The following is a 27246-nucleotide window of genomic DNA, read 5'->3' as shown; positions in this document are numbered from 1 at the left end:
ATATATAAATATAACTATAAATTATTTAGTATTTAGTAGCCTCTTTATTTAATACTTTTTACTTTTCTAATAAAAAGGTATTAAAAAATATATCTTAGCTTTATTTTAAATATAGGAATATAGAAAAGTAGCTAGTGTTCTTTATCTTATTAGATTAGCTTATTACTACTAGTTCTAGTAGTAGGCCTTATTAGTATTAGCTTTACTAGGTTAAAGTATTATAGTTTAAGCTATCCTGATTACTAATACCTAATTCTTACTTTTAGTTAATATAGCTTATAGATACTAATCTTAAACGTATTATTAGTTTTTTTTTTACTTTACTTTCCTTATTTAAGGGTAAATTAATACAAATAATAATCTTATTTTTAATTACTTTAATTAAGTAATTAATTTCCCTGGATTCTAATACATCTTTGTTTACTATAGCTTAGTCCTTAATAGTTATTATTGTTCTAATCTCTTAATCTAAGACGTTTTTTAGTTTAGGTAAAGGATTAAAAGTTAATAGCTATTCTTTTTACTAAATATAGTTTACTTTATAGTTACTTTATTTCTCTTTATCTAGAAATATTATTCTTAATATAAGAATAAATAATAAAGGCTATTATAAAAGGTATTCTTTTTATAAAATTAGAGTAATATTAGCTTCTTTTATAATACTTAGAACATAAAATTCTAGGTTATAAGTTATATTTAAGTATTATATATTATTTATAATTACTTATAGTAAGAATAATAGGGGGTTATTTATAAATAGTTATAAGGAAAAGTAGAGAAGAATAAAGGTAGACAGAAAAGGTATATATATATTAACCGTTAAGGTTTCGTTATATCTTCGTTGTTTATATAAAACTGTTTAAGTAGAGGGGATATCTCTTAGTTATATAGAAAGTCCTTTAGATATATATAGTATCTAAGTGTATATCTAAGCGTATATCTAAGTGCTGAGAGGTACTTATAGTTTTTTGTATATATATATATATGCCTGTATATACCTGTAGATAAGTATAAGCGCCGGTATATGTAATGCTTAGAAGTATATACGTTTATATGCAGTAGACTGTATTAGTTTGTAGTAGTTTGTATTAGTATAGTTATATATAGTAATATATACTTTTATAGGTTATTTTTCAAGAAGAATCTAGAAAAAATAACTATATATTTATAGGACTTTTAGTTATAGAGTTATAAAGAGATTTATATATAAGAATTATAAGAATTTTACTTCTTAATTCTTAGTTTTCTCCTTAAGTTATATCTAAGTTATAGATATAATTTATTTATATAAAAACTTATAAAACCTTATATAGGGAAAATTATAAGAAAAATAGTTATAGTTATAGTTATAGTTAAAAACCTTTTAAGGGAAAAAAAAAATTTATAAAGAGGAAACCTTAGTATTTAAGCTGTATTACTTTCTTTTTAGAAAGTATTTCTTTATTATCTATAGTTTCTTTAGGTAAAAACCCCTTTTTATTAAGATTTATAGTCTCTATAAAGTATTTAAATACTTCTTTATTAACAGATTTAGTAAATATATTTACTATATTATTCTTTGTATAGATATAGTATAAAGAGACTTAATTATTATAAATAACTTGTCTAGAAAAGTAATATTTTATATTTATATGTTTAGATTTCTTATGAAGCTTTAGGTTTTCTGTTATATTATTATAGTCAGATATTCGACAGTGGTGGTGTCTGCTAATAGATAGCTGAGGTTAATACTTGGTAATAGTAAAGTAAGTCTTGTTGGTAATCTAGCTAGGTTGTGGTTAGCTGGTGATTAGTTAGTCGTTTAAGGCGTAGGTAGCTTATATAGCTTCATAATAGAAAGATAATCTAAGAGTTACCTATAGTAAAGTGAATTATAAAGTTGATTGCTGAAGAGCTATGGAAGTCTGTCCTTAAGTGCGTCTAAGTCTATTCTATATATAGGTTTAGTATTTAATGCTATTGTCTTGATTTTATTAGCTTATTAGTAGTGATTACTTACTTGGTTCTATTGATTGATTACTTGTATTTACTGATTAATTAGTGGGTCTACTAATTGGTTAATGGGTCCTGTAGAGTGATCACTTTATTTTATTTGTATATAACTTATACTATAGTTTTTCTTGTTCTAGGGAGTTATTTATTTGTTCTTATGTCTTGTTTATATAAATGTTATACCGCTTATGTCTTGCCTTGTCTAGGTGGGGCGTTACTATTAGTAACTTATTAGGTTGTAATATTAGGTTTCTTTTTTAAAGGTCTTGTTCTTAAGACTTGTATAAGTAGGTTGTTTTTTAGGTTAGGGAATTGTTGAGTTCTCTTTTTTTGTTATGTTAATAAAATGTTAAAGTCTCTTAATTAATAGCTAGTGACTTTGACCTTTTGTTATAAACGTTATGCTTTAAGGATTACTTAATTTGGCTTTAAAGTCATGTTATGCTCTTATTATTGTTCTTAAGGGGTTTATTATAAGATGATGGTAGGGATAAATGTTTATGGTAAGTGTACTTATTTAGGTTGTTTTTGTGATATAACTTAGGATATGATTTGTTTTTGTGAGTTATTTTTGTTGTAGGTTCTTTGTTATTATTGATTATGTTTTAGTTAACTATTTGTTAGATAAAGTAAGTTGTTTGGATTGTAAAGAGATGTCTGAAGAGGCGGTTCTTTGTTAAAGAGCGGCTATGTTAAGGAAAGCTTAGGTTGAAATGGATGTGTTGCTTGTAAAGCTGGATTATATCTGGAAGGTAAAAAGAATAGTATTTTAAAAAGGTGATGTTATGTTATTTTTTGTTGATAGTAGGGATTTGGAGGTGTTGGTGGTTTATGAAGTCCAGTTAATAGGGGGCTTTAGTGTAGTTAACTTGTCTTTTTTTGCTTTTTTTGATCCTAGTGATTTGTCCTAGTAGTTATTTGGTAAATTACTTGTTAAGGGTTTTGTGGTTGAGGGTTCTAGGACTTGTAGTAGTCCTAGAAGAGTTGTTGGGAATGCTAGAGGTTCTTGACTGGTTTTTATGAGTTGTCCTTATGTTTGTATCTTTTTTATTTAATAAGATACTATGTTTTTTTGTTTTCTTTTTATTTATTGATAATTTGTTTGACTTTATATTTTAGTTTATTAGGTTTTATAATAATGTAGTTGTTAGTATTTGATTTTTGTGGTGCTGGTTTAAGTAAAGCAATATAAAAGACTAGATAGATTTTTATTATGTCTAGTAAGTTAAGTTTGAAGTTAACGTTTAAGACTTTTTAAATAATTTTAAAGGGTCTAAGTTTTTTATAATTTAATTTATTACTTAGTTATTTTGTTTTAATGTTATGTTATAAAAGATATGTATTATTTCTTTTTTTAAAAGTTAGTTTTTTAACTTTTAATATGTTAATATATTTTTTTATTTATGCTTTAATAAATTTAAAATCTTTAGTAATATTCTTTTAGATTTCTTGTAATTTGTTGTAATTTATTATAGCCTTTAGTGCTTATGGTTTTTATTAAGGTTCTTTATATACTATAAGCTTAAATCTATAATTTAAGTAAAATAGGGAGTTTAGTGTGTTTTCTTTTATAGTACTATTATAAGCGAATTAGGCTATTAGTAATAGTAGTACTTAATTGTCTTAGTTATAGTTAATATAATATTATAAATATTATTTAAGTATTTAGTTAATTTGTTTTATTTGTTTGTTGGTTTGTAGGTGAAAAGTAGTTAATAGTTTATAATTAGCTTTTAGTTATAAAATTAGGGATTTCTAAAACTTAGATATAAATAGTTTATTTTTATTAGATATAATTTCTTTGGGTAATTTATGGTTATTAATGATATATTTTAAAAATGTATATGCTAGATCTTTTGTTATACTTAATTCTAAGTATAGGATAAAGTATATGTATTTTGTGAGCTGGTTAATAATAACTAATATGCTGTTATAGTAAGTTCTTGTGAGTAGTTCTCTTAACTTAAGGAGTTTAATAATAAAGTCTAAAGAGATTAAATGCTAGGCTTTTAGTAGTACTAATAGTGGTTATAATTACTTATATAGCTTATAGGGACTGTTTTTGTTTTTTTTATATATATTATAGTCCTTAATTGCTTTAGCTACTTTTGTTTAAGTAACTTACTTATTATAGTATTATTGAATTTGCTTAAAGGTTTTTGTTATACTTTGGTGTTTATATGCTTTAGTGTTGTAGATTTCTTTAATCTATTTAGGCGTTATTCTTTTAGTTATACTAGTATTAGTATACTAACCGATTATTAAGAGTTTTTAAGCTAATATAAAGTCTCTTTTATTATTTTTCTTTAAAATAATAAGTGTTTCTTTTAGTACTAGTGTTTTGTAGTCTAGTCTTCTACTTAAGGCATCTGCTCTTTTATTTTTAGATCCTTTAATATAAATAATTTAGAAGTTAAATTCAGAAAGGAATTCAGACTAATAAATTTATTATTTATTAAAGATTTTTAAGGTAATAAAGTAGACTAGGTTCTTATAATCTATATAAACCTTAACTTTATACTTTATTCTTAATAGCTAAGGTTTCTATTCTTTAAATGCTTTAATAATTACTATGAGTTCTTTATTATAGATCTAGTAGTTTAGTTCAGGTTTATTAAGTTTTTAAGAAAAGAATATATTAAGGTATAATTTTCTTTTATTGTCTTTTTGCCTAAGTTGTTTACTAATAGTATAATCTAAGGTATTTATCTTAACCTTAAATAGTTTCTAAGGGTCTAGGATAGTTAAGACTAGTTTAAATAAAACTTGCTATTTAATTTCTTTAAACGCTTTTTCTTGTTCTTTAGTTTATTTAAAGAATATATTCTTCTTAGTAAGCTTAATAAGTAAATTAATTTTTCCTAAGTATCCTTTAAGGAATTATTAGTAAAAGTTAATAAATCCTAAAAAGGATTATATATCTTTAATATTTTATGGTTATAGCTAGTCTTTTATTACCATAATCTTTTTATTTTTTATTTAGATTTTACTAAGTATAATAATAAATCCTAAAAAGTTAACTTATTAATTATAAAATATACTTTTCTCTAGTTTTATTAAGAGCTTAGCTTCTTATAACTTCTAAAGAACTTAGTAAATATACTTTTTGTAATCTTTAAGATTTTAAAAGAAAATAAGGATATTATTTAAGTAAACTATAACAAATATATCTATAAATTCTCTGAGGACATAGTTAATTATGGTCTAAAAGGTGGTAGGTATGTTTATAAGTCTAAAAGGTATTACTAGGTACTTGTAGTTACTTTTATAGGTATAAAAACACGTTTTCTATTCTTTGCTTTTCTTTATTCTAATTAGGTTATAAGCTCCTTTAAGATCAAGAGCTATAAACCATTTAGCGTTATATAATAGGTCTTGTAATTTAGATATAAGAGGTAATAAGTAGTAGTTCTTAATTGTAATATTATTAAGTTGTTAGTAATTTATATAGAGTTATAGTTTACTGTTTTTCTTAGGTATAAACAGGATAAGGTATTCTGCTAAAGATATTAATGGTTAGATGTAACCTTTTTAAAGGTTCTCCTTAAGGTACTTGTTAAGTACCTCTTGTTCTATTTCGTTAAGTCTATAGATCTTATAGAACTTTAGGTGTTCTTCTTCTTTAAGGGGAATCTTATGATTATAGACACTGTGTTCTAGTAGGCCTATTTCTAATTCTTTAGTAAATAATTTTTTATATCTATAGTATTCTTTTAGAATTAAAGAGAGTTATTTCTCTTCTTGTTATTTGTTAGTAAAGAACTTAAATTACTTATCTTTTATAGGTCTAACCTTTTTTATAATAACAATATATTTGTGTTGTTTTAGCTTACTTAGGGGTTATAATATATAATATTAACCTATAGCTAAGTTTGTTCTCTATTAAAGTTAGCTTATTCTTTAATCTATTTATAGATTATACTTTTATAGCTATAGAATTCTTAGAATAATATTATAATCTCTTATTTCTATTATATTAAAAATAAGTTATTCTTAATAGTTATAAGTAACTATAAGGAGTTATATAGTTTCTATATTAATAGTGCTTCTACTATACTTAACCTTATCTCTTTTAATAGTTCTTAGCTAATAGTTATCTTTCTTTTTTCTTTATAGTATCTTCTCTTAGTTTACTTATTATAGTAATATGAAGTTTTCTTATGCACTAAAGTTAATTATTATAGCTAAGGATTATCTGTTAATCTAGACTTTAAGTTTTAGGTGTTCTTTGCTGCTTATTATAGTAAAGCAGAGGAATTTTTCTTTAAAGGCCTTTTGTAATACCTTTATAGTTAACGTTTATTGTTTTTTGACTGTTAGTAGTCTTTATACTATAAGCGAAGTAAACTAGGTTGTTCTTTATCTTTTTCTTGTTTCTTGAGTTCTTGCTTTTTATACCTCTAGGCCTATACTTTAAAGACGTAATAGATTCTATACTTATCTATTCTATAATCTTCTTATTATATAGTGATCTAGTTGATATATTTTATAGGGTATTTAGGGCTAGGAGTAAATATTATTATGTTATGCTTATCTACCCGTTTAAGTTCTTATAGTTTTAACTAGTTATCTATATATACTTTAAGGATAGCGTTAATGCTATATCTTCTTAGAAAGAACTAGTGTTTGTACTTGTACGTTATATGCTTAATATAATGGTCCTAGATGTATTTTGCCTAAAAGATTGTCTAGTGTCTAGGGTGTTCAGGATTAAGTATTATATAATCTCTAAGTCTTAGTTATATAAGTGATTATCTAGCTACTTAGTGTGTTCATAGTCTATAAAGTTCTATCTATTAGTTATTCTTGTCTAGGTATATAGTTTTCCTTATAATTCGCTAAGATGTTATGTCTTCTTCTTTTTTCCCTTTGCTAGAGGTGTTGTTAATGCTAAAGGTCCTCTGAAGCGTCTTCCAGGGTTCTAGTGTAGTGTGTAAGCTGGTGTCCTCTGTTAAAGATTCTGGGTAATACTTGTATTTGTTGGCTACTTAATATAGCCGTCTCTAGTACTATAGTAGTATTTTGATAGTTATTACTGTATTATCTAAGATAAATAATCTAGGGTATATTATAGATAATGCTTAGTACTCCTAGATTTGTAATATTTTGTTTAACTATTCTTAAGCCTTTTTAGCTAACTTCTAGTTAAAAGTTCTTTATCTTATTACTAGAACTTTAACTTTTAGTAGTTCTTAGCTTTATCTTAATTCCTTTTAAAATTATTCTTTAAGTACTTTGAGTTTTATAAGGTTTCTTTTTAAGTCTAATCTTTACTTAATTCGTTAAATTAGTTTATATAAGGTATAGCTAAAATAAAGTTTCTTAAGGAGTTATTTAATTCCTTTTATATATATATTTTAAAGGATTTAGATATACTTTTTATTATGTTCTTTAACTATAATAGGTCTATAAGGTTTAATGTCTAGGATTGTTTATTAATTAATTATTAGGCCTGGGTTAGGTAAAGTTCTGCTTTCAGGAACTAGCTTCTATAAAGAGGTATCTTTAAGGTTATAATCATTGTTCGCTTAATGTCCTACTACTAAAGTCCTAACTCGTAATTCCTTAGAGTACCATTCTACTTGTTCTTTATGTTCCTAGTAAGTGGTACACTTATTGTTATAATAGGTAGTCTATATAAGCTGTTTATAAGGGATCTTATAAGCTACACTAAGATTCTTAGACTTCTTAGAAACCAGTCAGAATCCTTTCTTCTTAAGGCTTTAATACTTATTAGTATAATATTTTATCTTATTATAGTTATAATATTTAATAGTCTTAACGTCTTGTTTTAGCTAATCTTTGTTAATTACGCTTAAGTCTATAGGTCCACTATGTTATTTATAGACAATACTTTAGTTATTTTTCTAGTAACTACTAGGTTATATAGACTTAGGTCCTTATAGTATATACTTTTTACTAGTGTTTAGCTAAGAGCAGCAGTTTTCTTTCTTTTTTTTTTACTATTTATATAGCTAGGTATTAATTTAGATTACTATTTTTATATATTAGAGGAAATCGTTAAGTTAGTTTATTTTTAATAATTTGTTTTTTACTTCTTCTTTTAGTTTTTAGTAAAATATAAAGATTTTAGTGTTATTAATATAATTTAGTTATATATAAATTCTTTAGAACTTTGTAGCGTAGCTAGTAACTAACTTAGTTTATTTAAGGTTTAATAAGTCTTATTTAGCTTATTATTTCTTATCTAGGTCTTAGAACAAGGATTTTAGGGTATACTTAAATCCTATAAAGCTTCTAAAGATTTACTAGGTCTCTAAGTTATAGTGTTTTAGAGTTTTATTGTCTAAATAGTCTTCTAAGTAAGGTTTAAACTAAGAGAAAACTTATCCTCTAAAGAAGGTATTTACGTAGATAATTCTTTTTGTTTTTGTACAAAAGTTACTAAAGTAAAACATCTAATAGGTCTTAACTTATATTAAGAATCCCTTAAGCGTTCTAGAGGTCTTATTGTAGGTGGTGAGGGAGTTGAGCTTAAGTTTCTCTTGTCTGTCTACTAAGGTTAAAATAATGTTAGTAATAGCTTAAAGAGTATAAACTTCTTTTTTAAGGTTATTAGTTTACTAGACTTTAACTTAAAGTTAGTTAAGGAGTATTATGTTATTATTAAATATCTGCTATATATCTATAATGTTTTTGTAGGCTTTTTTAAGTTATTTAGCTATTTTAATATTGTTGTCCTTGTTGCTAGAGGATTTAATGCCCTTTATCTTTTAGTCTAAGCTTATAGGTTTAGGGGGAGTAACTGCTTTTCCCTTAGATCTACTGGAAGATGAAGTCAAGGTAGCTTTAGAGGACATCATTACTGTTTAATAAGTATTAAGGTTAACTTACTAAATAGGAGTAATTAAAGTGTTATAGTTAAATATCTAATAATAGTAGTGTTTACTAATAGATAGCTAAGGTTAATACTTAGTAATAGTAAGGTAAGTCTTGTTAGTAATCTAGCTAGGTCATAGTCAACTAATAATCAGTTAATTATTCAAGGCATAAGTAGCTTATATAGCTTTACAATAAAAGGATAATCTAAGAGTTACCTATAGTAGAGTAAATCATAAAGTTAATTACTAAAGAGCTATAGAAGTCTATCTTTAAGTGTATCTAAGTCTATCCTATATATAGGTTTAGTATCTAATGCTATTGTCCTAATCTTACCAGCCTATTAGTAGTGATCACTTACTTAGTTCTATTAATTAATTACTTGTATCCACTAATTAATCAGTAAGTCTACTGATCGGTCAGTAGGTCCTACAAAGTAATCACCTTATCTTATCTGCACGTGACCTGTACCATAGTTCTTCCTATTCCAGGGAGTCATCCGTCTATTCTTGTGTCTTGTCTATATAAATGTCATGCTGCCCGCGTCCTGCCTTGTCTAGGTAGGGCGTTACTATTAGTAACTTGTTAGGTCATAACATATATGTTGTGCTGCCTTGTTATCTATTAAAATAATAGGCTTATTTAATATTATATTTAACTTTAAGTTATTATATATATAGGAAAAAGAGCTATATAGGTATATAGATTCCTTTATAGCTTTATATAAAGCTATATATTTAGCTTTATAAGTAGATAAAGTAATAGTCTTTTGTTTTATATTATTTTAGCTTATTATATTATAGTACCTTAGGGTACTTATATATCTAGTAGTAGATATTTTATTATCTAAGTCTTTAGCTTAATTAGAGTCTGAAAATATAACTAACTATAAATTAATATTATAGTTATATATTAATCCTAGATTAGGATATTTATTTATATATCCCTATATCCTATTAAGCGTAATAAAATGCTTTTTAGATGGGTTACTTATATAATAAGCATATATATTTACTGGATATGTTATATCTGGCCTAGTCTTAAGACTTAAGAAGAGTAAAGATCTTATTTCTTGTTAATATTAAGTTATTTCTTCTTTTGTTGTTTACCTTGTATTTTTCTTAAGCTTAATAGTAGGATTTATAGGCGTATTATAAGGATAAGTATCCTTTTTATTATACTTTTCTAGTATTTTATTTGTATATTTAGTTAGATAAATATATAAGATCTTATTTATTTTATCTATACATATTTTGTTTTTTAAAAACGTATGTGGAATTCCTAAGTCTTGTATCTGTAAATCTTTATTTATATTATTATAGAAATATTTTATATTTTTATTTATAGGAGCTACTATTATTATATTGTCTATATAATAGGCTATTATAGCTCTTATATTATTATTATTAGCTATAAAGATACCTTTATTATAAGGGGATTCTTTAAAGCCTAGCTTTATAATTATAGATCTTAACTACTTATACTAGAGTCTAGGGCTTTGTTTTAGATTATATAGGGCCTTTTTAAGCTTATAATATAAAGCTTTTTTTGTTATATTATTTATATATTTTAGGGTATTTGTTTTATAGTTATAAGAGAAACCTGTAGGTAATTTTACTTATATTTCTTTATCTATATTAGTATGGCAGAAGGCATTAGAGATATTAAATTGCCTAAAAAACTAGCCTAGCTTTATTTCTATTATAAATATAGCTCTATAATTCTTAGGTTTATAGGTAGTACTAAAGGTTTCTAGATAATTAATACTTATATATTAATTAAAACCTTGTACTACTTACCTAGCTTTATATTTTAATGGGTTATTATTTATATTTGTTTTTAATTTATATACTTATCTTTCTCTTAAGGGCTTAAATCCTTTAGGTAGAGGAAGTATTATCTAAGTATGTATATTATGTAAGTTATTAACCTCTAAAACTATTGCTTGAATCTATTTATCTTTAGAAGTAGAGATTATAGCCTTTTTATAGGTAGTAGGGTCTTTATCTGTTGTTATAGTAAGGATATATATAGTTTTATTAAACCTATTTATTTTATTATTTTGATTATTTATAGTGGAAAGTATTGGTTTAATTATAGGGTAGTCTTTTATAGTATATAAAGCGTTTTCTTGGTCTGTTACCTATTTATAGTCTTTAAGCTTATTATTATTCTGCTTAGGAATTTCTACTATTATCTTGGATTTATTATTATTATTATAATTATGATTATTACAGTTATTATAATTGTGATTATTATAATTATTATTATTTGTTATATTATTATTATTCATTGGCTTTATATTTATACCTCTAGGATTTAAGTCTTCTTTTCTACTTTTATAGTTACGTAGGGATATCTTATTATTACTACTATTTTCTTTATTATTTATATTTATATTATTATTTATATTTATATTATTATTTATATTTATATTATTATTATTAATAGTAGGAGGTATAAACTGATTTTCTAGAATAACTATATCTTTAGTCTAAAAGGAAGTTTTTTTTTGAAAATTATATACTTTATATATATTATTTTTATAGTTAAGTACTATAGCTTTTATAGCTTTATTATTTAGCTTTTTTATCTTAGGATCTTTATTCTTATAGTAATATATAGATCTAAAAGTTATTATATTATTAATATTAGGTTTCATATTATTACTTATTTTATAAAAGGTCTTATAGTTAAGAGCTTTATAAGGGGTTATATTATATAGATCTACTGCTATTAAAGTAGCTTTTTTCTATAGATATAAAGGTAAATTTGCTTATAAAAGTATAGCTCTTATTTTATTAGTTATAGTCCTTATTACTCTTTTTATTATACCGTTAGGCTTGTAAGTATAAGGTACTTTTATATTATGATTTATCCCTTTAATTATATAGGTATAATTTATAGTATTATTATTAAATTCTAGATTGTTATTTGTATTGAAGTCTTTTATCTTATTCTTATTTATATTATTCTTATTTATATATTCTAGAACAGTAGTATTAACTTCTTTTGTTTCTTTAGTTCTAAGTAGTTTTATAGATATAAGTCTAGATTTTTTTTTTAAGAAGATAATAAACTATTAATATTTATTATAGGTAGAAGGTGTTATAGGTTTATAGAGATCAGAAGAGACTTTTTCTATATATTTATAAATCTTATTATAGTTATTAGAATACTTATTAACTTTAGTAGTAAAGTTTACTTTTATACAGGTATTATAGGTATAGTCTTTTTTTATTATATTATTAGTTATATTTGTATTATCTTTAAGTTGTATTAAGACTTTTCTATTTATGTGTCCTAGTTTATTATGTTACTTTTTATAGTTATTAATCTCTTTATTATATATAACTTTTTTATATTTATAAGGTTTTCTTTTTATATTTATAGTATTTATATATTCTTTATAGTTATTAAGATCCTTTTTATTTAAAACCTTTATATTTAGGTAATATAGATTATCTTTTATTTCTTTTTTATAAAGGGTTCTTTTATTATTTATATTTATTAAAGATACCTTTGTATTTTAGAAAAGGGAGGTTATTTTAAGTCTTTTTAGTTTATTTTGACTTAGAAGATTAATACCTATTTTAAGTATATAATAACAGTCTTTAAGGATATATATATTATTATTATTAAAAAAAGAAATTATTATATCTTTTTATAAAGAGATTTTCTTTCTTTTTATATCTCCCTAGTTAATATACCTGTTTATATAAATAGTCTTTATAAATAAGGATTTATTACTTATAATATTAATAGTAATAGTAGTATCTAGGTAGAATATAGTATATTTATTATTCTTAGTTATATATATAGGTTTATTTATATTACTTATCTTATTATTAGTTATAGTTATTATAGAGGAGGTTATATAACTTATATTTTTGAAATCTAAGTTTATCTTACTTTTTTCTTTTTGTTAAGGGTTATTTATAACTATATTATCTATAACTGTAATATACGCATTTTTTGCGTTTGATTTATTTGATTCTTTAGAATCTTCTTTTTTTATTATAGCCTTTTTAGCTATTAAGGCCTTTTAGGCCTTATAGAGCTTATTTCTCTTTATATTAGTTCTTTATTACCTTAGGACCTTTTCCTTAGTATTATCCTTATTTTTCTAGCCTTTAAGGGCCTTAATAGGATATAGGAAGTTATAGTCTTTAACTATATAGTTTTTTAACTTATAGTATATATAGTAAACACCCTTTGTCTTTTTCTAAGGTTTTTTAATTTTTTTTCTAAAAGTAGAAGTAGTATATAATACTATAGAAGAACCTTTTCTTTTTGTTTTATCTATAAGATTTGTAAAAAGGGATTTTATAGTATAGGAATTTATATTCTTTTTAAGGGCTTAGGTTACGTTGGTTATAAAACCTTTATAACTATTATCTAGACTATTTAATACCTAAGTTATAATAACTTGTTTTAGTAAAGCTATATCTTTAGAAGATAAGTTATTTGTAAACTCTTTTATCTTATTAAGGTATTCTTCTATAGATCTAAAGGATTTTAAAGAGATATTAAAGAACTTTTTATAAGTAAGATATTTGTTAGTAAAACTAGTAGGTTTATATAGATCCTTTAGTTTCTTTCAGGCTTTATATTCTGTTATAGAGTCTTTTATAACCCTTAAAGGGAAATCTTTATAAAATAGCTTTATAAAAGCTAATACTTTTGTATTACTTTTCTATTAAGAAGGTGTAGTTAGAGGGGTTATAAGACTAAAGTTAATATCTTTATTAATAAGTAAAGCCTTAAATCTAGTTACTTAAATATTATAGTTAAGGCTGCTAGAAAGGCGTAGTATATAGATTTTTTTTATAGTATTGATTTGGTTTGAATTTGATTAGAATATAAGGATTTTAGTTGATTTTGGTTGATTAGTAAGAGATATTAGTATTTTAATAGTACTGTTGAATTTATCTTAAAAAATAGGCCTTAAAAGTAGTTGGGTTGTTATTAATAGTATAGCGTTACGTGGTTGCCTTGGGTTAAAGATATATATAGGCCTTTAATTAAAGAAGCTTTTACTAGACGGTAAAGCAGTTAGTCTAGTAGTTTAGCTATCCTCTAGATTAACTAATTAAATTAGCAACTTAATTAGAGCTCTTGGGTTTAATTCTAGCTTAAGGTATATAGTCTTTGTTAAATATAAACTAGAAATAACCTTTAACTAGTAGGGTAGGATTGTGATTTGCTTGGAGCTGTAGTAGCGTAAAATATAGCAATAAGTGTAGTGCTTGCCTAGTAAGCTGGTCCCTCTATTCTGCTAAATATAGACTGCTAGGTGTGAGGTGTAGCTGCTTTAGAGCTGTATTCCTTAAAATTCCCTTAGCTAATGTGGTATATCCCCTGGCAAGGTTGAATTTTTGTTGTATAAAATAAGGGTATAAGTATAAAGGAAGGTAATAGTATAAAGGTTGTTTTCTTTACTAAGCTAGGCTTATAACTAGTAAGAATAACAAGGGGTTATTTATAAATAGTTATAAGGAAAAGTAGAGAAGAATAAAGGTAGACAGAAAAGGTATATATATATTAACTGTTAAGGTTTTGTTATATCTTTATTGTTTATATAAAACTGTTTAAGTAAAGGGAATATCTCTTAGTTATATAGAAAGTCCCTTAGATATATATAGTATTTAAGTGTATATCTAAGCGTATATCTAAGCGCTAAGAGGTACTTATAGTTTTTTATATATATATATATATGCTTGTATATACCTATAGATAAGTATAAGCGCTAGTATATATAATGCTTAGAAGTATATACGTTTATATATAGTAGACTGTATTAGTTTGTAGTAGTTTGTATTAGTATAGTTATATATAGTAATATATACTTTTATAGGTTATTTTTCAAGAAGAATCTAGAAAAAATAACTATATATTTATAGGACTTTTAGTTATAGAGTTATAAAGAGATTTATATATAAGAATTATAAGAATTTTACTTTTTAATTCTTAGTCTTATGTTTCCTTAGCTAAAATTATTATTTTTATATTATTTTTCTTATAAAATTAGTTCTTATTAAATATTATATTTTATATAATTATAATTTATTAAAGTAAAAAGATTTATATTTAGTATAAGTTATAAGTATTCTAAATATAGCTTACTAAGTATCTAATATAGCCCCTTAGTTTTACCTTAAAGCATTATCTTTTTATATTTCTCTTTTAGTCTCTCTAAATAAGATACACTTAGTAGCTATATATATAAAGCTATCTTTATTATAAATATAAGTCTTAGCTAAAAGTTGCTTAGTATTAAGGTTATTATTAGTAAAAATATTATTTAAATTATTTTTCTTCTTTTTTAATTAAGTAAAGCTAAGCATTATACTAAAAAAGGCTAATATTATAGAAATATATACTAGCTATTACTACTTTAACTTATAGTTTATGTAAAAAGCTTGCTTTAAAAAGCAGTTTAATACCTCTAGTTATTACTTCCTAGCTAGTCCTCTTAGCTTTACTATTTAGCTCTTTTATATATAAAAGAGTAGTCTTAACCTTAATTTCCTCTTCTTCTACCTATTATTAAAACTCTATATTACTATTAATTACTATAATAGAGTAGTCTATATCTTACTTTATTTTATATAAAGTAAAGCTATATTATCTTATTACTTATTACTTAAAGATATATAGAACTCTAAATATATTCTTATAGGTTTTTAATACTCTTAGAAATCTAAAGAGTTAGCTAATATATTTATTTTTAATTACTATAAGCTATAAGTTCTTATTATACCCTTTAAGGTAATTAAAGAGGTCTTAAGTAATTCTATAGTATAAGTAAAATAACCTTTATTCTAATCTTTATCTTAAGACTATTTTCTTTATATAGGCTATTTAGTAATAAGAGTATTCTAATCTCTTATAGGCCTTAATCTTTACCCCCTAAGCGTTTAAGACTAATTACTTAAGCGCCTAGGGTCCTAGGTAACTACCTTATAAATACTAAAGCTAAGCTAGGTCTAAGCAAGTACTCTTTTTATAGTATAAAGGTTATATAAAAGTATTATAGTAAGGTAGCCTTATTATATTAATATTAACTATAAACATATTACTTACTAGGATTTATATGTAAAAAAGGTAATTAAAAAGAGGCTTATATTTAAAAAAAGTAATATTTGCTTTTTATATAAGTTATTTAACTATAAAGCCGTTTAAATACCTTTTATATTAGAAGGTATAATCTAGCCTTAAGTACTAAATACCTATTATATAAAGTAAAGCTTTTAATATAACGTTTATATAAAAGTTCTCTATATATACTATATTCTTAAGCATAAGGTCTTAGTTTATTTTGTTTTAACTTCTAAGAATCCCTTTAATTATATATCTATTTTTTATATAAATAAAGTATAAAGTAGTATCTAAGTTAACTTATTAATTACTCTCCTTAACTACTTAGATTATACTTAGCTCTAAAAAGAATATATTATTTACTAGGTAAATAGCTTTATAGTTATCTAATATAGTGTTATATAAAAGGATATATAAGCTAAAGTATAAAGTAATAAAAACGCTATAAATTTCCTTTTTTTAAGTAGCTTTGTTTAGGTTTAGTTAAAGTAAGGTAAAATTAATAATATATATAATAACCTTTAATAGTAAGTTATTATTAAGTCTATTATTATTATCTTTATTATTATTAGCCTTATTATTATATCTCTTAAGATCCTTTTTTTAGAATAAAGAGATTACTTAGAGTTACCTTTTCTAAGTAAGTTTAGCTTAAAGGTCTATATTTTAAGGGTTATTAATTTAATTACAGATTTATTATATATTATTATTAGTAATTAAGGTTAGTCTAAGTAAATAGCTAGTAAAGGCTTTCTTTATATAGGTATATTTAAGTAGAGGCTAGTAGTATAAATAGCTATAAATATATGTTTTATTTAAGTTCTTTAGTAAGAAGTAGTATATATTGTTCTTAGTTAATATAATAGAATAACTTACTAAGGTTATATAAACACTAGGCCTTTTTTTATAGTGCTTTACTACCAATAAGTCTTTCTATAAAACGCTAATTAGGATTATTATATAGTTATTTAGGTTTTTAACTAAGAGACCTATTATCTTATTTTAAATAATTTCTATAAGTTTATAAATTATCTAAGATAAGGTAATTCTATGTAATATTACTCTTAGAAAGGTTCTTAAAATAAGGGTATCTTAGACTTTTAGTAGGTTTAGGATTTTTATATAAAAGTAAGAATTTTATTATTTTATTAACTAAATAAATAAGTTAATACTTAAAGCTACTTAATCTAATAAAGCTAAATATTTTTTTTAAATAATAGTTTAGCTAAATAAGTTATTTAGTATATATTATTACTTAAAAATCTTAAGTATTAAGTAAAATATTATTTAGTTTTATACTAAAGCTTTTATTTAAGTTAGCTTAAAAAGTGATTTAGTAATTAATGTTTTTACTTATATATTAATTATATTAAATACCTTTTTTTATTATTTTTAAATAGCCTTTTTTATATTAATATTTAAGATATATATTTAGTATATAACCTTAACGTTTAAATTAGCTATTATTAAAAGGGGTTTATTATTAGTTTATTTAAGATTTATATTAGTAATAAATTTATTAAAAGTAAAAATCTTTAAAGTATTTAAGATTTTATTAAAATATTTAGGTTTACCTTTTTTTATTTATTTAGGTCTATTTAAGTTAATAAATTCCTAAATATACTTTGACTTTACTTTAAGCTAAAGAGTTATATATTATAAAGGCTAATTACTTTATGTCTTAAGCTTCTTTATAGCTTTAATAGAAATAGATATATTAAAGATATTAGTTTAAGAGAGTAGAGATAATTCGTTTAAGAGAGATTTTCTAGCCTATAGTACGCTCTAGACATAGTGGTTTAAGGGTGTAATATAAGCTAGGCTTATAACTGTTATAAAGTTACTACTTAGGGTAAAAAAGATATAAGGAAAATGGCTTAGATTTCTATGTGTAGGATTGCTTTGTCTGAAATAAATAAATACGTATTTTGTGTGGTGGATCTATATGAAGGGACCGGACTAATAGTTAATCTAGGCTCGGCGTAAATCTTACAAGGCTGCGCGATGCGCGTGAGGGCATCGCGACACCTTTCAAACACAAAGTATTCCTTATTGAATGCTGTAACCTTTAACCCTCTACCCTGATTCTTAAAAATAACAATGGAAGAAATTCATGGCTTTAGATAAAGTCATTAAGTCACCGTACCCACTTTCCGACCACCCTTTACTTCTGACCACCCAAAAACGAGGCTATTGCAACATAACTACCTATTTTAATTGACTATTGACGAGGGCTAGATGTAACTATGATACAGCTTTTTGCTTCACTAGGGCAATCAGATGCGCTAGATTTATCTACGTTAGCTTTAGCTTTGCTAGCCTTAATTTAGGCTTTCTGTATATTGCTGATGTTAGTGAACTTGGTATTAGGGTTAATTTGAATAGCTTTTTTTTTCTTTACTGTTATATTACTAACTTAAGCTTAAAGAAGCTGTATCTAGTACTAGGTAATAGCTAGCTAAAAGGACTACTTTTAGAAGCCTTTTTTGACCTTTTTGAATAGTTAGCGTTATATAGTTATACTTTAATTTAGCTTATTAAATAAGTCTAGTTAACTATTAAGATCCTTTATTTTTTTAGGTATAGATTATATAATAACAAATATAATAGATTTTTATCCCTTTATACTTTAGGTATCCTAGATACCTTGGATACCTTAGATACTTTAGGTAGCCTTATTAAGTAGTATTATTAATGTTATTACCTTAGGTAATAGTAAAGAGCTTATAAGAGGTCTAGTTATATTAATAAGCTATAATCTTATACTTATTTAGCTACTTATAATATTACTTTTTATTAGCTTAAATAAGTATACTTACTAATAGTAAGAATAATAGGGGGTTATTTATAAATAGTTATAAGGAAAAGTAGAGAAGAATAAGATAGATAGAAAAGGTATATATATATATTAACTGTTAAGGTATTGTTATATCTTTGTTGTTGTTATAAAACTGTTTAAATAGAGGGGATATTTCTTAGTTATATAGAAAGTCCCTTAGATATGTATAGTATTTAAGTGTATATCTAAGCGTATATCTAAGTGCTGAGAGGTACTTATAGTTTTTTGTATATGTATATATATGCTTGTATATGCCTGTAGATAAGTATAAGCGCTGGTATATGTAATGCTTAGAAGTATATGTGTTTATATGTAGTAGACTATATTAGTTTATAGTAGTTTGTATTAGTATAGTTATATATAGTAATATATACTTTTATAGGTTATTTTTCAAGAAGAATCTAGAAAAAATAACTATATATTTATAGGACTTTTAGTTATAGAGTTATAAAGAGATTTATATATAAGAATTATAAGAATTTTACTTCTTAATTCTTAGTTTAATAATAAGATATAAAGTATCTCTTATTAACTATAGTTAAATTATTTTATTTGTTAAAGTTAAGCTAAAGCTTTTTAAAATAAGTTAACTTAACTAGGCTAAAGACTAATAAATCTAGTAGCTAAAGGATATAGGAAGTATATAGTAGTAAAAATAATAGATAAATGTTATTAATATAGTATTACTATATAAATTCTATTATTATATAGCTCTTATACTTATCTAAAATCAGTAGTTTAGCTTAATTAAGCTAAGAGGTAATCTATAGTAAGAAGACCTTTAATAGCTACTTAATAATAGTCTTATTAGTTATTTATTTATTATCTATTACTATAAACTCCTATTTATTATAAAAAGCAAGGTCTAGAGGAAACTACTATTACTAGATTATTTTACTTTTATATATAATAAGAGGATATAGTACTTAGCCCTTAGCTAAGATATACTTAATAATAAATACCTAGGCTTATAATCCAGGCTACTTTTTATATATAGACTTAGTCTTTACCTTACCTAGTACTAGCCTATTTACTCTTTAGCCTTTAAGGATACTAGTCTTATTTATATTATATTTATTAGTTAGTTAAATAACTAATATTACTAGGATTACAAGATATTTAAACTAGTCTTTAATAACCTTAGTAGATACCCTATTAATATATCTAGAATTAATAGTGTAACAGCACAACTCCCCTAGCCTAATAGTTGTACGTCACAAGGGCATATAAGCAGTGTTGACAGCAGGGCTTGTACGCGTGCAAGCACTGACGGATCTTTTGGGTCAATTGGGTCAATTAGTTAGGCCGTAGAGTCAAAGGGTCCTTGCGACCGACGTCACTATTAGCGTCTGTTACAATTATGCTTGTACGCGTATAGTCAGACTAATAGTTGCTGGACTTGGTATGTGGCAAAGAAAGGCTTAATTACCGTTATAAGTTCAATTCCTGTAGTTGTCCCTAGCTATCAAGGCGAGCGCTGGTGAAAGGCGGGGTAGGACTTGTCTCATCGCTAACTCTAACCTTGGGGGTCTGCATTGCCTATGTGTGCCTTGGGGACAAGGCAGCCTAGGAGGGGGTATAGTTGTAACAGCACAACTCCCCTAGCCCAATGGTTGTACGTCACAAGGGCATATAAGCAGTGTTGACAGCAGGGCTTGCACGCGTGCAAGCACTGACGGATCTTTTGGGTCAATTGGGTCAATTGGTTAGGCCGTAGAGTCAAAGGGTCCTTGCGACCGACGTCACTGTCAGCGTCTGTTACAAATAGATTGACTTCTCTGGACCTTGATAGATGGGTTTCTTTGTATGAAGGCATTCACTTATCTCTTTCCTAGAGGCTGGGTATTGCTTATCGCATTCAGGATACGCTGGGTAAATTCTTTGACCTGCTGATGCGTTGGCGTAAGCCCAAGGTCAGCCTGGATCTGTACCCAGCTGGCCAGCTTAGCTTCCTGACTAACAGAGAGCCTCTGGAAGTCAGAAAAAGCTGATGCCCTTGACTGGGTGCCAGTTATGCGGTTTTGTAAGGTAGTCTTTGGGATGCTATAGGTACGAGCTGCCTAGCGCTGACTAACGCCATTGGCCATAGCCTCCAGCGCCTGATTAAGCTCATGTTCGGTATACTGGACCATTAGGCTATAAATAAGGTAGCCTAGAAAGATGAGGCCATTTGGATAAGTATGGAAAAAGTTGTGATAGTTGGAAGTTGGAGGATGAGGTTGACGATGAGGGATTTTTAGGTGGTCGGAAGTGGGGGGTGGTCGGAAGTGGGGGTGGTCGGAAAGTGGGTACGGTGACTTATAGCAACTAAAGTGAGCTATTCCATTGTTTTTAACATCCTCATGGACACGGAAATGCGGACAGGGAACGTCGCATTTCTTGCTATACCTGGAAAGGATAGATTTAAGGGTGTATTTAAGCCCGGTTTCTCTGTTCCTTTGACTACTGACAACGTTACGGCTGATTATGAAAACAAACAGGGTAGTACGTCTAAACGAGGCTACTAAAATTGTCGAATTTTTGCCGGGAAGAATGAAAGCCTATAGAATGGCGACGAAAGACTGAACGATTGTGTTGAATTTTGTGTAGCTATTGATGCGAGGGTCTTGCCACCGTCTAGAAAGCCGTGTATAATATTTCACCACTAATAAAATCATAACGGACAATGTAGTAATGGAGGTAGGTACTTTTTAATATGGTTGTCCGTCCTTGCCGAATTTCGCAGATCAATTGACTCAGTGCTAGACAAAGGCATTAACGCCGTAGCTTTGGTATTGTGGATGACAATGTCGACGTCAGTCCCTTCGCTTCCTTGGCCACTGTGGACGAGAAGTAGTTGATGAGGTCGCTCCCAAGTATCGCACAATTTTTGCCTCTGGGTGATCGTCCACTTTGGGGTATTGAGGGTCTACAGTTAATTACGACGCTACTAACATGTAGACCTGGCTTATGGGCATGATTCGTCTAGAAATAGGAGTAAAATATAACACCTTTCATGGCCGTTGCTTTGCACAATTTTCCACACTGCCCTTTGGTTTCCAAAACCATCATCGGTACAGACGAATTGTCGTCGGGAGTCGCGGGGCTCGGCGGTTTCCTCATCTCCGGACGGACGTCTCGCAGCTCGGCGACCAACGGGGCGGCAACATGTCCCGACACTCCGATCAGCACGCCCAAGTGGCCGGGATCGGATTCGCGGCACCCTCGGATTCCTCGCCAAAGAGAGTTCCCGTTGCCCATCCCGCCGCCCTTCCCGTCGTTGACTGCAGCTACAGTCGGGGGTTCCCCTGAAAAAGCAGCAGCCCAATCACGAAGAAGCCTCCTCTTGCTCGACAGTAGCGGTCAAGAGCGCGCCCAAGCCGCCAAGTGCTCGTCGTCCGGGATGGCAGAGAGCGAGAGGACGCCTGCCTGCGCGCGAAACCGGGCTGTACGCGCAACCGCTGCTAACGAGAAAAGACGTCTGGCCAACTGGCGCAGAGCTCCGCAACCCTGAGGGCCTTCCGTCCTGCAGGCACGCTCATGCGGGATTCATGCGGTTGAAGAGGAATAGTGGGGGTTTTCTTACAGGGCCGGGGGAATGTGGGTGCACGCCGTGGATACGCCAGCCCGGCGGAAGGGCAGCCGAGAGGGAGGGGTGGGAGCGGCTGGAAGCAGAGAGCAGACGATTACAGCTCGAAGTACATCTTTAGTGAGGAGGATTGCCATGCGCGAGTGCCCAGAGCCCGTCGTTATAATTTACTTCATCAAAGCAATATCGAACTGGCAATGCCATCTCAAAGTTGGCAACTAAACCCGCCCTAGACGACAACATTGATGACGGGGCCCCGCCTCCAGCCGAAGAACCCGCCCCGACGCCGCCGAATGCAGGAGGAGCAGGAGGAGGAGAAGAAGACGCCCAGAACAGCGCTCGAGCACCAGGTCACCGGGTTGGCTCACGGACTGGGCCCAATCAGACGGCCGTCACCACAACCCCTCCATTCTCCTTTCGTCCCTCCTTCGGTAGCCGGGTTCGACACGCACGTCCAGGGCATCCGCCCCGCCCCCTTCTTCGCGAGCAGTCCTCGCTTGCGCTGCTGGGGACGCAGCTGAAGGTGCGGGTACCGAGTGCCCCGCCATCCCACCTCGATACTGCGCGCCGGTGCTCCTCCAAACAATAACGACGGTAGTATATTGAGGACGAGGACAACCATTTGCCCACGCCATTGGCGTCCGCTGTCCCATGCAGTTCGGCTCGTGCATCTCGGAAGAATCAGGACCAGTCGTGTGCGTTACGAACCAGACATGACCAATGTTGCATAGGCCGTACATGGATGTGTCGTGTGAGGCCTTTCTGCTCCGGGCCGCCGCCTAAGATAAGGCGCCTTACCCCGTCCCTCCAGCAAAAAGCACAGCAAGGTTAGGCACGGCGGCATGTGAAAGAGGGAGGAGGGACGGGCACCATGCAATACAAGTTCGTCGGAACGATGCGAAGAGACCAGATAATGCACAAGTCGCCAGAGCTTATCTGCATCTCCGACTCGGCCAGAGTGACAGGCTCGTGAAGCTGCATTCCCATTGACAACTCATAGCTTTCGCATAGTGCCTCGCTGGCCTGGACACTGCGTCTTTGTCTGCATTTACACCACGACCGTTCCACCAGCTCGTCTCTCCCATGTCGTCAAGCCCAGGTACGCGTAAACAACTGGATTAAACCGGAGAAACCGACGAATCCACCATCCCCCCCTTCCCCTCCGTCCTCCCGAGCACCGGTTCCTGACCCCCGCGTACCACCATCGTGTCTGCACCATCCCCATCCCACCACCGCGCAAATTGAACATATCCACGCACACGGCTGCACGCAGCCAGGTCCTGGGCCCCGTTATCTGTCGCCGTCGCGTCCCGGGGAACCGCACTGCATAATCTCTCCACCAGAGAGCCGTGCCTGTAGCCTGTCACTCTCTGCACTCGAACCCGTCTCACCGCCCCCAACAACGGACGACTAGTAAGACCCGACGTGGCATAGCTCCAGGTTCACCTCGTCCCACGGCTAGCTACCTACCTTGCCTGACCTTACCCAGCCCCGGCGTCCCGGACGGTTCCCCCCCTTCTCAGGCTTGGCTCTTTGGACGAACTATTTGAATCACGCTTCCCGTCTCGCCCGGCTCTCCGACGTCCTTCCTTTTCTTCTTTTCTCTCTTCTTTATCCTGAATCATAGTCTGTCAAGTCAAGACAATCGAGGATAGCCTAAACAGTCTCACTCTAAACAAACCACCCCCCCAACCCAACCTCAGCCCATTGTCTGATCGCGCTTACGAGTCGCGATCACCCCGTCGTCAAGACGTTTTCCAACCTCCTCAACTCGTAAGTCCCACTCAACTAGATCTCACCCTCACTTTCACGACCGCATGGGAAACAAGATGCTAAAGCCTCCGCCTAGGGTCCATCACCCGTACGCAGGAGCCCGCTGCTCTGCCTCCCCCGGAGGTTCAGCGGACTCGGCCAAAGATCTCTAAAGATCCTTGCCAACCACACACGCAAGCCAAATACTCAACTGTACCCTGAACAAACCGCACCCCCGCGCCACCTCTGAAGTCTCAAGAATCATGGCTCCCCATGCAGAGGTCGATTCGGGCTCCGCGCACGGAGATGGACCCTCCCCCAACGGCAACGGCGCCGCTGCCGCCGCTACTAACCAGCAGCACCGCGAGCTCTTCACCGTCAACTCCCCCAACGTCGTCTACACCGACAGCGAGATCCGGTCAAAGTACACCTACCGCACCACAAAGGTCAACAAGGACGCCGCCGGCAAGTACGTCGCCACGCCCACCGAGACCGTATATGAGTTCAAGACGGACCGCAAGGTGCCCCGCGTCGGCATGATGCTCGTCGGCTGGGGCGGCAACAACGGCACCACCGTCACCGCGGGAATCCTCGCCAACCGCCGCGGCCTCGAGTGGGACACCCGCGAGGGCGCCCGGGCCGCCAACTACTACGGCTCCGTCATCATGGGGTCCACCGTCAAGCTGGGGACCGACGCCGAGACGGCCAGGGACGTCAACATCCCCTTCCACGACCTGGTGCCCATGGTCCACCCCAACGACCTCGCCATCGGCGGCTGGGACATTAGCGGCATGAGTCTGGCCGCTGCCATGGACCGCGCGCAGGTGCTCGAGCCGACGCTCAAGGCGCAGGTCAGGAAGGAGATGGCAGAGATGGTGCCGCTGCCGAGCATCTACTACCCTGACTTTATTGCTGCCAACCAGGAGGACAGGGCCGACAATGTGATTCCCGGAAGCAAGGCCTGCACGACTCACGTTGAGCAGATCCGCAAGGACATTCGGTAAGATTGTGTGTGTGCTGCGATGAGTGGAAAATGGTGCTGACCCGAGACAGCGACTTCAAGGAGGCCAACGGCCTCGACAAGGTCATTGTCCAGTGGACCGCCAACACGGAGCGCTACGCCGACATCATCCCGGGCGTCAACGACACCGCCGACAATCTGCTCAAGGCCATTGAGGAGGGCCACGAAGAGGTGTCCCCCTCGACCGTCTTCTCTGTCGCCTGCACCCTCGAGGGCGTTCCCTTTATCAACGGCTCCCCGCAGAACACCTTCGTCCCGGGCGCCATCGAGCTGGCCGAGAGGCACGGGTCCTTTATCGGCGGCGACGACTTCAAGTCGGGCCAGACAAAAATGAAATCGGCTCTCGTTGACTTCCTCATCAACGCGGGCATCAAGCTGACATCCATCGCGAGCTACAACCACCTGGGCAACAACGACGGCAAGAATCTCAGTTCGCAGAAGCAGTTCCGGTCCAAGGAGATCTCCAAGTCCAACGTCGTCGACGACATGGTCGAGGCCAACTCAGTGCTGTACAAGGAGGGCGAGCACCCGGACCACACTGTCGTCATCAAGTACATGCCGGCCGTGGGCGACAACAAGCGCGCGCTCGACGAGTACTACGCCGAGATCTTCATGGGCGGACACCAGACCATCTCGCTGTTCAACGTGTGCGAGGACTCCCTGCTGGCATCGCCGCTTATCATCGACCTCGTGCTCGTCGCCGAGATGATGACGCGCATCCAGTGGAAGGCGACGTCGACGGACGGCGTCGCGACCAAGGACTTTAAGGGCTTCCACAGCGTGCTGAGCATCCTGAGCTACATGCTCAAGGCGCCGCTGACGCCGCCGGGGACCCCGGTCGTCAACGCGTTGAGCAAGCAGCGCGCCGCGCTGACCAACATCTTCCGCGCGTGTGTCGGACTCGAACCCGAGAGCGAGATGACGCTTGAGCACAAGCTCTTCTGAGAAGCCACGGATCGATGGCAACTCAATATTTACGTTCTTTGCCGTGCCACGTGGCTTCTTGGGGGTTTGATTTCGATTTTGGAGGTCAATGTCGCCTCAGCCGATCATTAGAGTTTAGGCCGATGATTTTGAAGAGTACCTATGATTAGAAAATACCAACAGTCTTTACCGCGCAGCCCGCAAGTGTCTCACATGTTGTAGAGTTTATGATATTTCGTATCGTGACGCTGACTGAGGGGCAGCCACGCAAGCCCTTCGATTCCGGCCTCAGAGGTTCCCCAATCGGAGCGAAAGCTTCTTATAAGATCAGGGAGGTTCCCGACGAGCATATGCTTATCGCGCCCTCAAATCCATCGAGGTGTAGTGTTTCTGTCTGTGGTACGACGACAAGACGATGGTGGGTGGCTACAGCATTGACGCAGATGGGACGATGACCAATCAGGGCGTTGGAGATAATAGTACAGGTAATCGCCCAAACGCGCAGCTCATCATGATTGGTGTTGTCGGCCCATGTCAACATGTCAGTCGCTGCTGTGTGAACGGACTTTTCTAAATCCCTCCTTAGCCAACGGACAAGCGAGAAAGATGGAGAGGACGCATAAAGCTTGGCCTGACGCAAACGTTGCTTGCCGGAGAAGGAAATCTGGAGAATCCGGAGAAGGGTTCGAGCCAAGGGGGGGGATAGCATCTTTCTCCAGGTGTCAATCACAAAGTCCTCCCGCCAATGCCGCTCAGACACTCAATTACTCCGAAGCGACGGGGCAGAATGACGATTGACGAGGGATAAGTGGGAAAGGGGGGGCAGCCACTGAAGGAAGGCCTCGGGCCTGTCATGTCTGGTGTTGCAAGGCGCCAGTCAGTAGGTATCAACAGAGGCATACTTATTAGCTGCGGGTGCCGATGGAGACCTTCCCAAAAAGCTAACTCTCCAAAAAAGCAATGGGGAAGGGACAGGGGGGAACACAAGGAAATGGGTAAAAGGCTTATCATAATTGGACGAGGAGAGGGGCAACTCGCTAGCGGCCCCCTGGGGATTGGTGTCGACAGGCCCCCTGCTGAAGTCGCTCCACTGTGCCTGATCTGCCAAACCGTTGCTAGGGTAGTGCTGGTGATGAAATTGCCTGGTCAATCAAGCATAAAGTCTGTGGTAGTAATTGGACTGTGTGTGGTGGGGGAGTGGGTGAGACG

The 27246-nt window shown here is 32.2% G+C and overlaps 2 protein-coding genes across 2 annotated transcripts; both read left to right on the top strand.

The window, feature by feature from the left end:
* Positions 1-22585: 22585 nt before the first annotated feature.
* ColSpa_09223 (uncharacterized protein) lies at positions 22586-22861 on the top strand (the record flags this gene model as incomplete). Its single annotated transcript, XM_049275435.1, has 1 exon — positions 22586-22861. The coding sequence occupies one exon, from the start codon at positions 22586-22588 to the stop codon at positions 22859-22861; it is 276 nt and encodes a 91-aa protein (XP_049131392.1).
* Positions 22862-24355: 1494 nt separating this feature from the next.
* On the top strand, positions 24356-26058 carry ColSpa_09222 (inositol-3-phosphate synthase; the record flags this gene model as incomplete). The annotated part of the gene is made up of 2 exons (XM_049275434.1): positions 24356-25092; positions 25146-26058. 2 exons carry the CDS (start codon positions 24356-24358, stop codon positions 26056-26058), a joined length of 1650 nt encoding a protein of 549 aa, XP_049131391.1.
* Positions 26059-27246: the final 1188 nt, after the last annotated feature.

Source organism: Colletotrichum spaethianum, assembly GCF_022836535.1.
Source record: "Colletotrichum spaethianum MAFF 239500 DNA, contig27, whole genome shotgun sequence".
Classification (NCBI taxonomy): Eukaryota; Fungi; Ascomycota; class Sordariomycetes; order Glomerellales; family Glomerellaceae; genus Colletotrichum; species Colletotrichum spaethianum.
The sequence above is the reverse complement of the archived record's forward strand: the minus strand, read 5'-3'. Positions and strand labels throughout refer to the sequence as shown.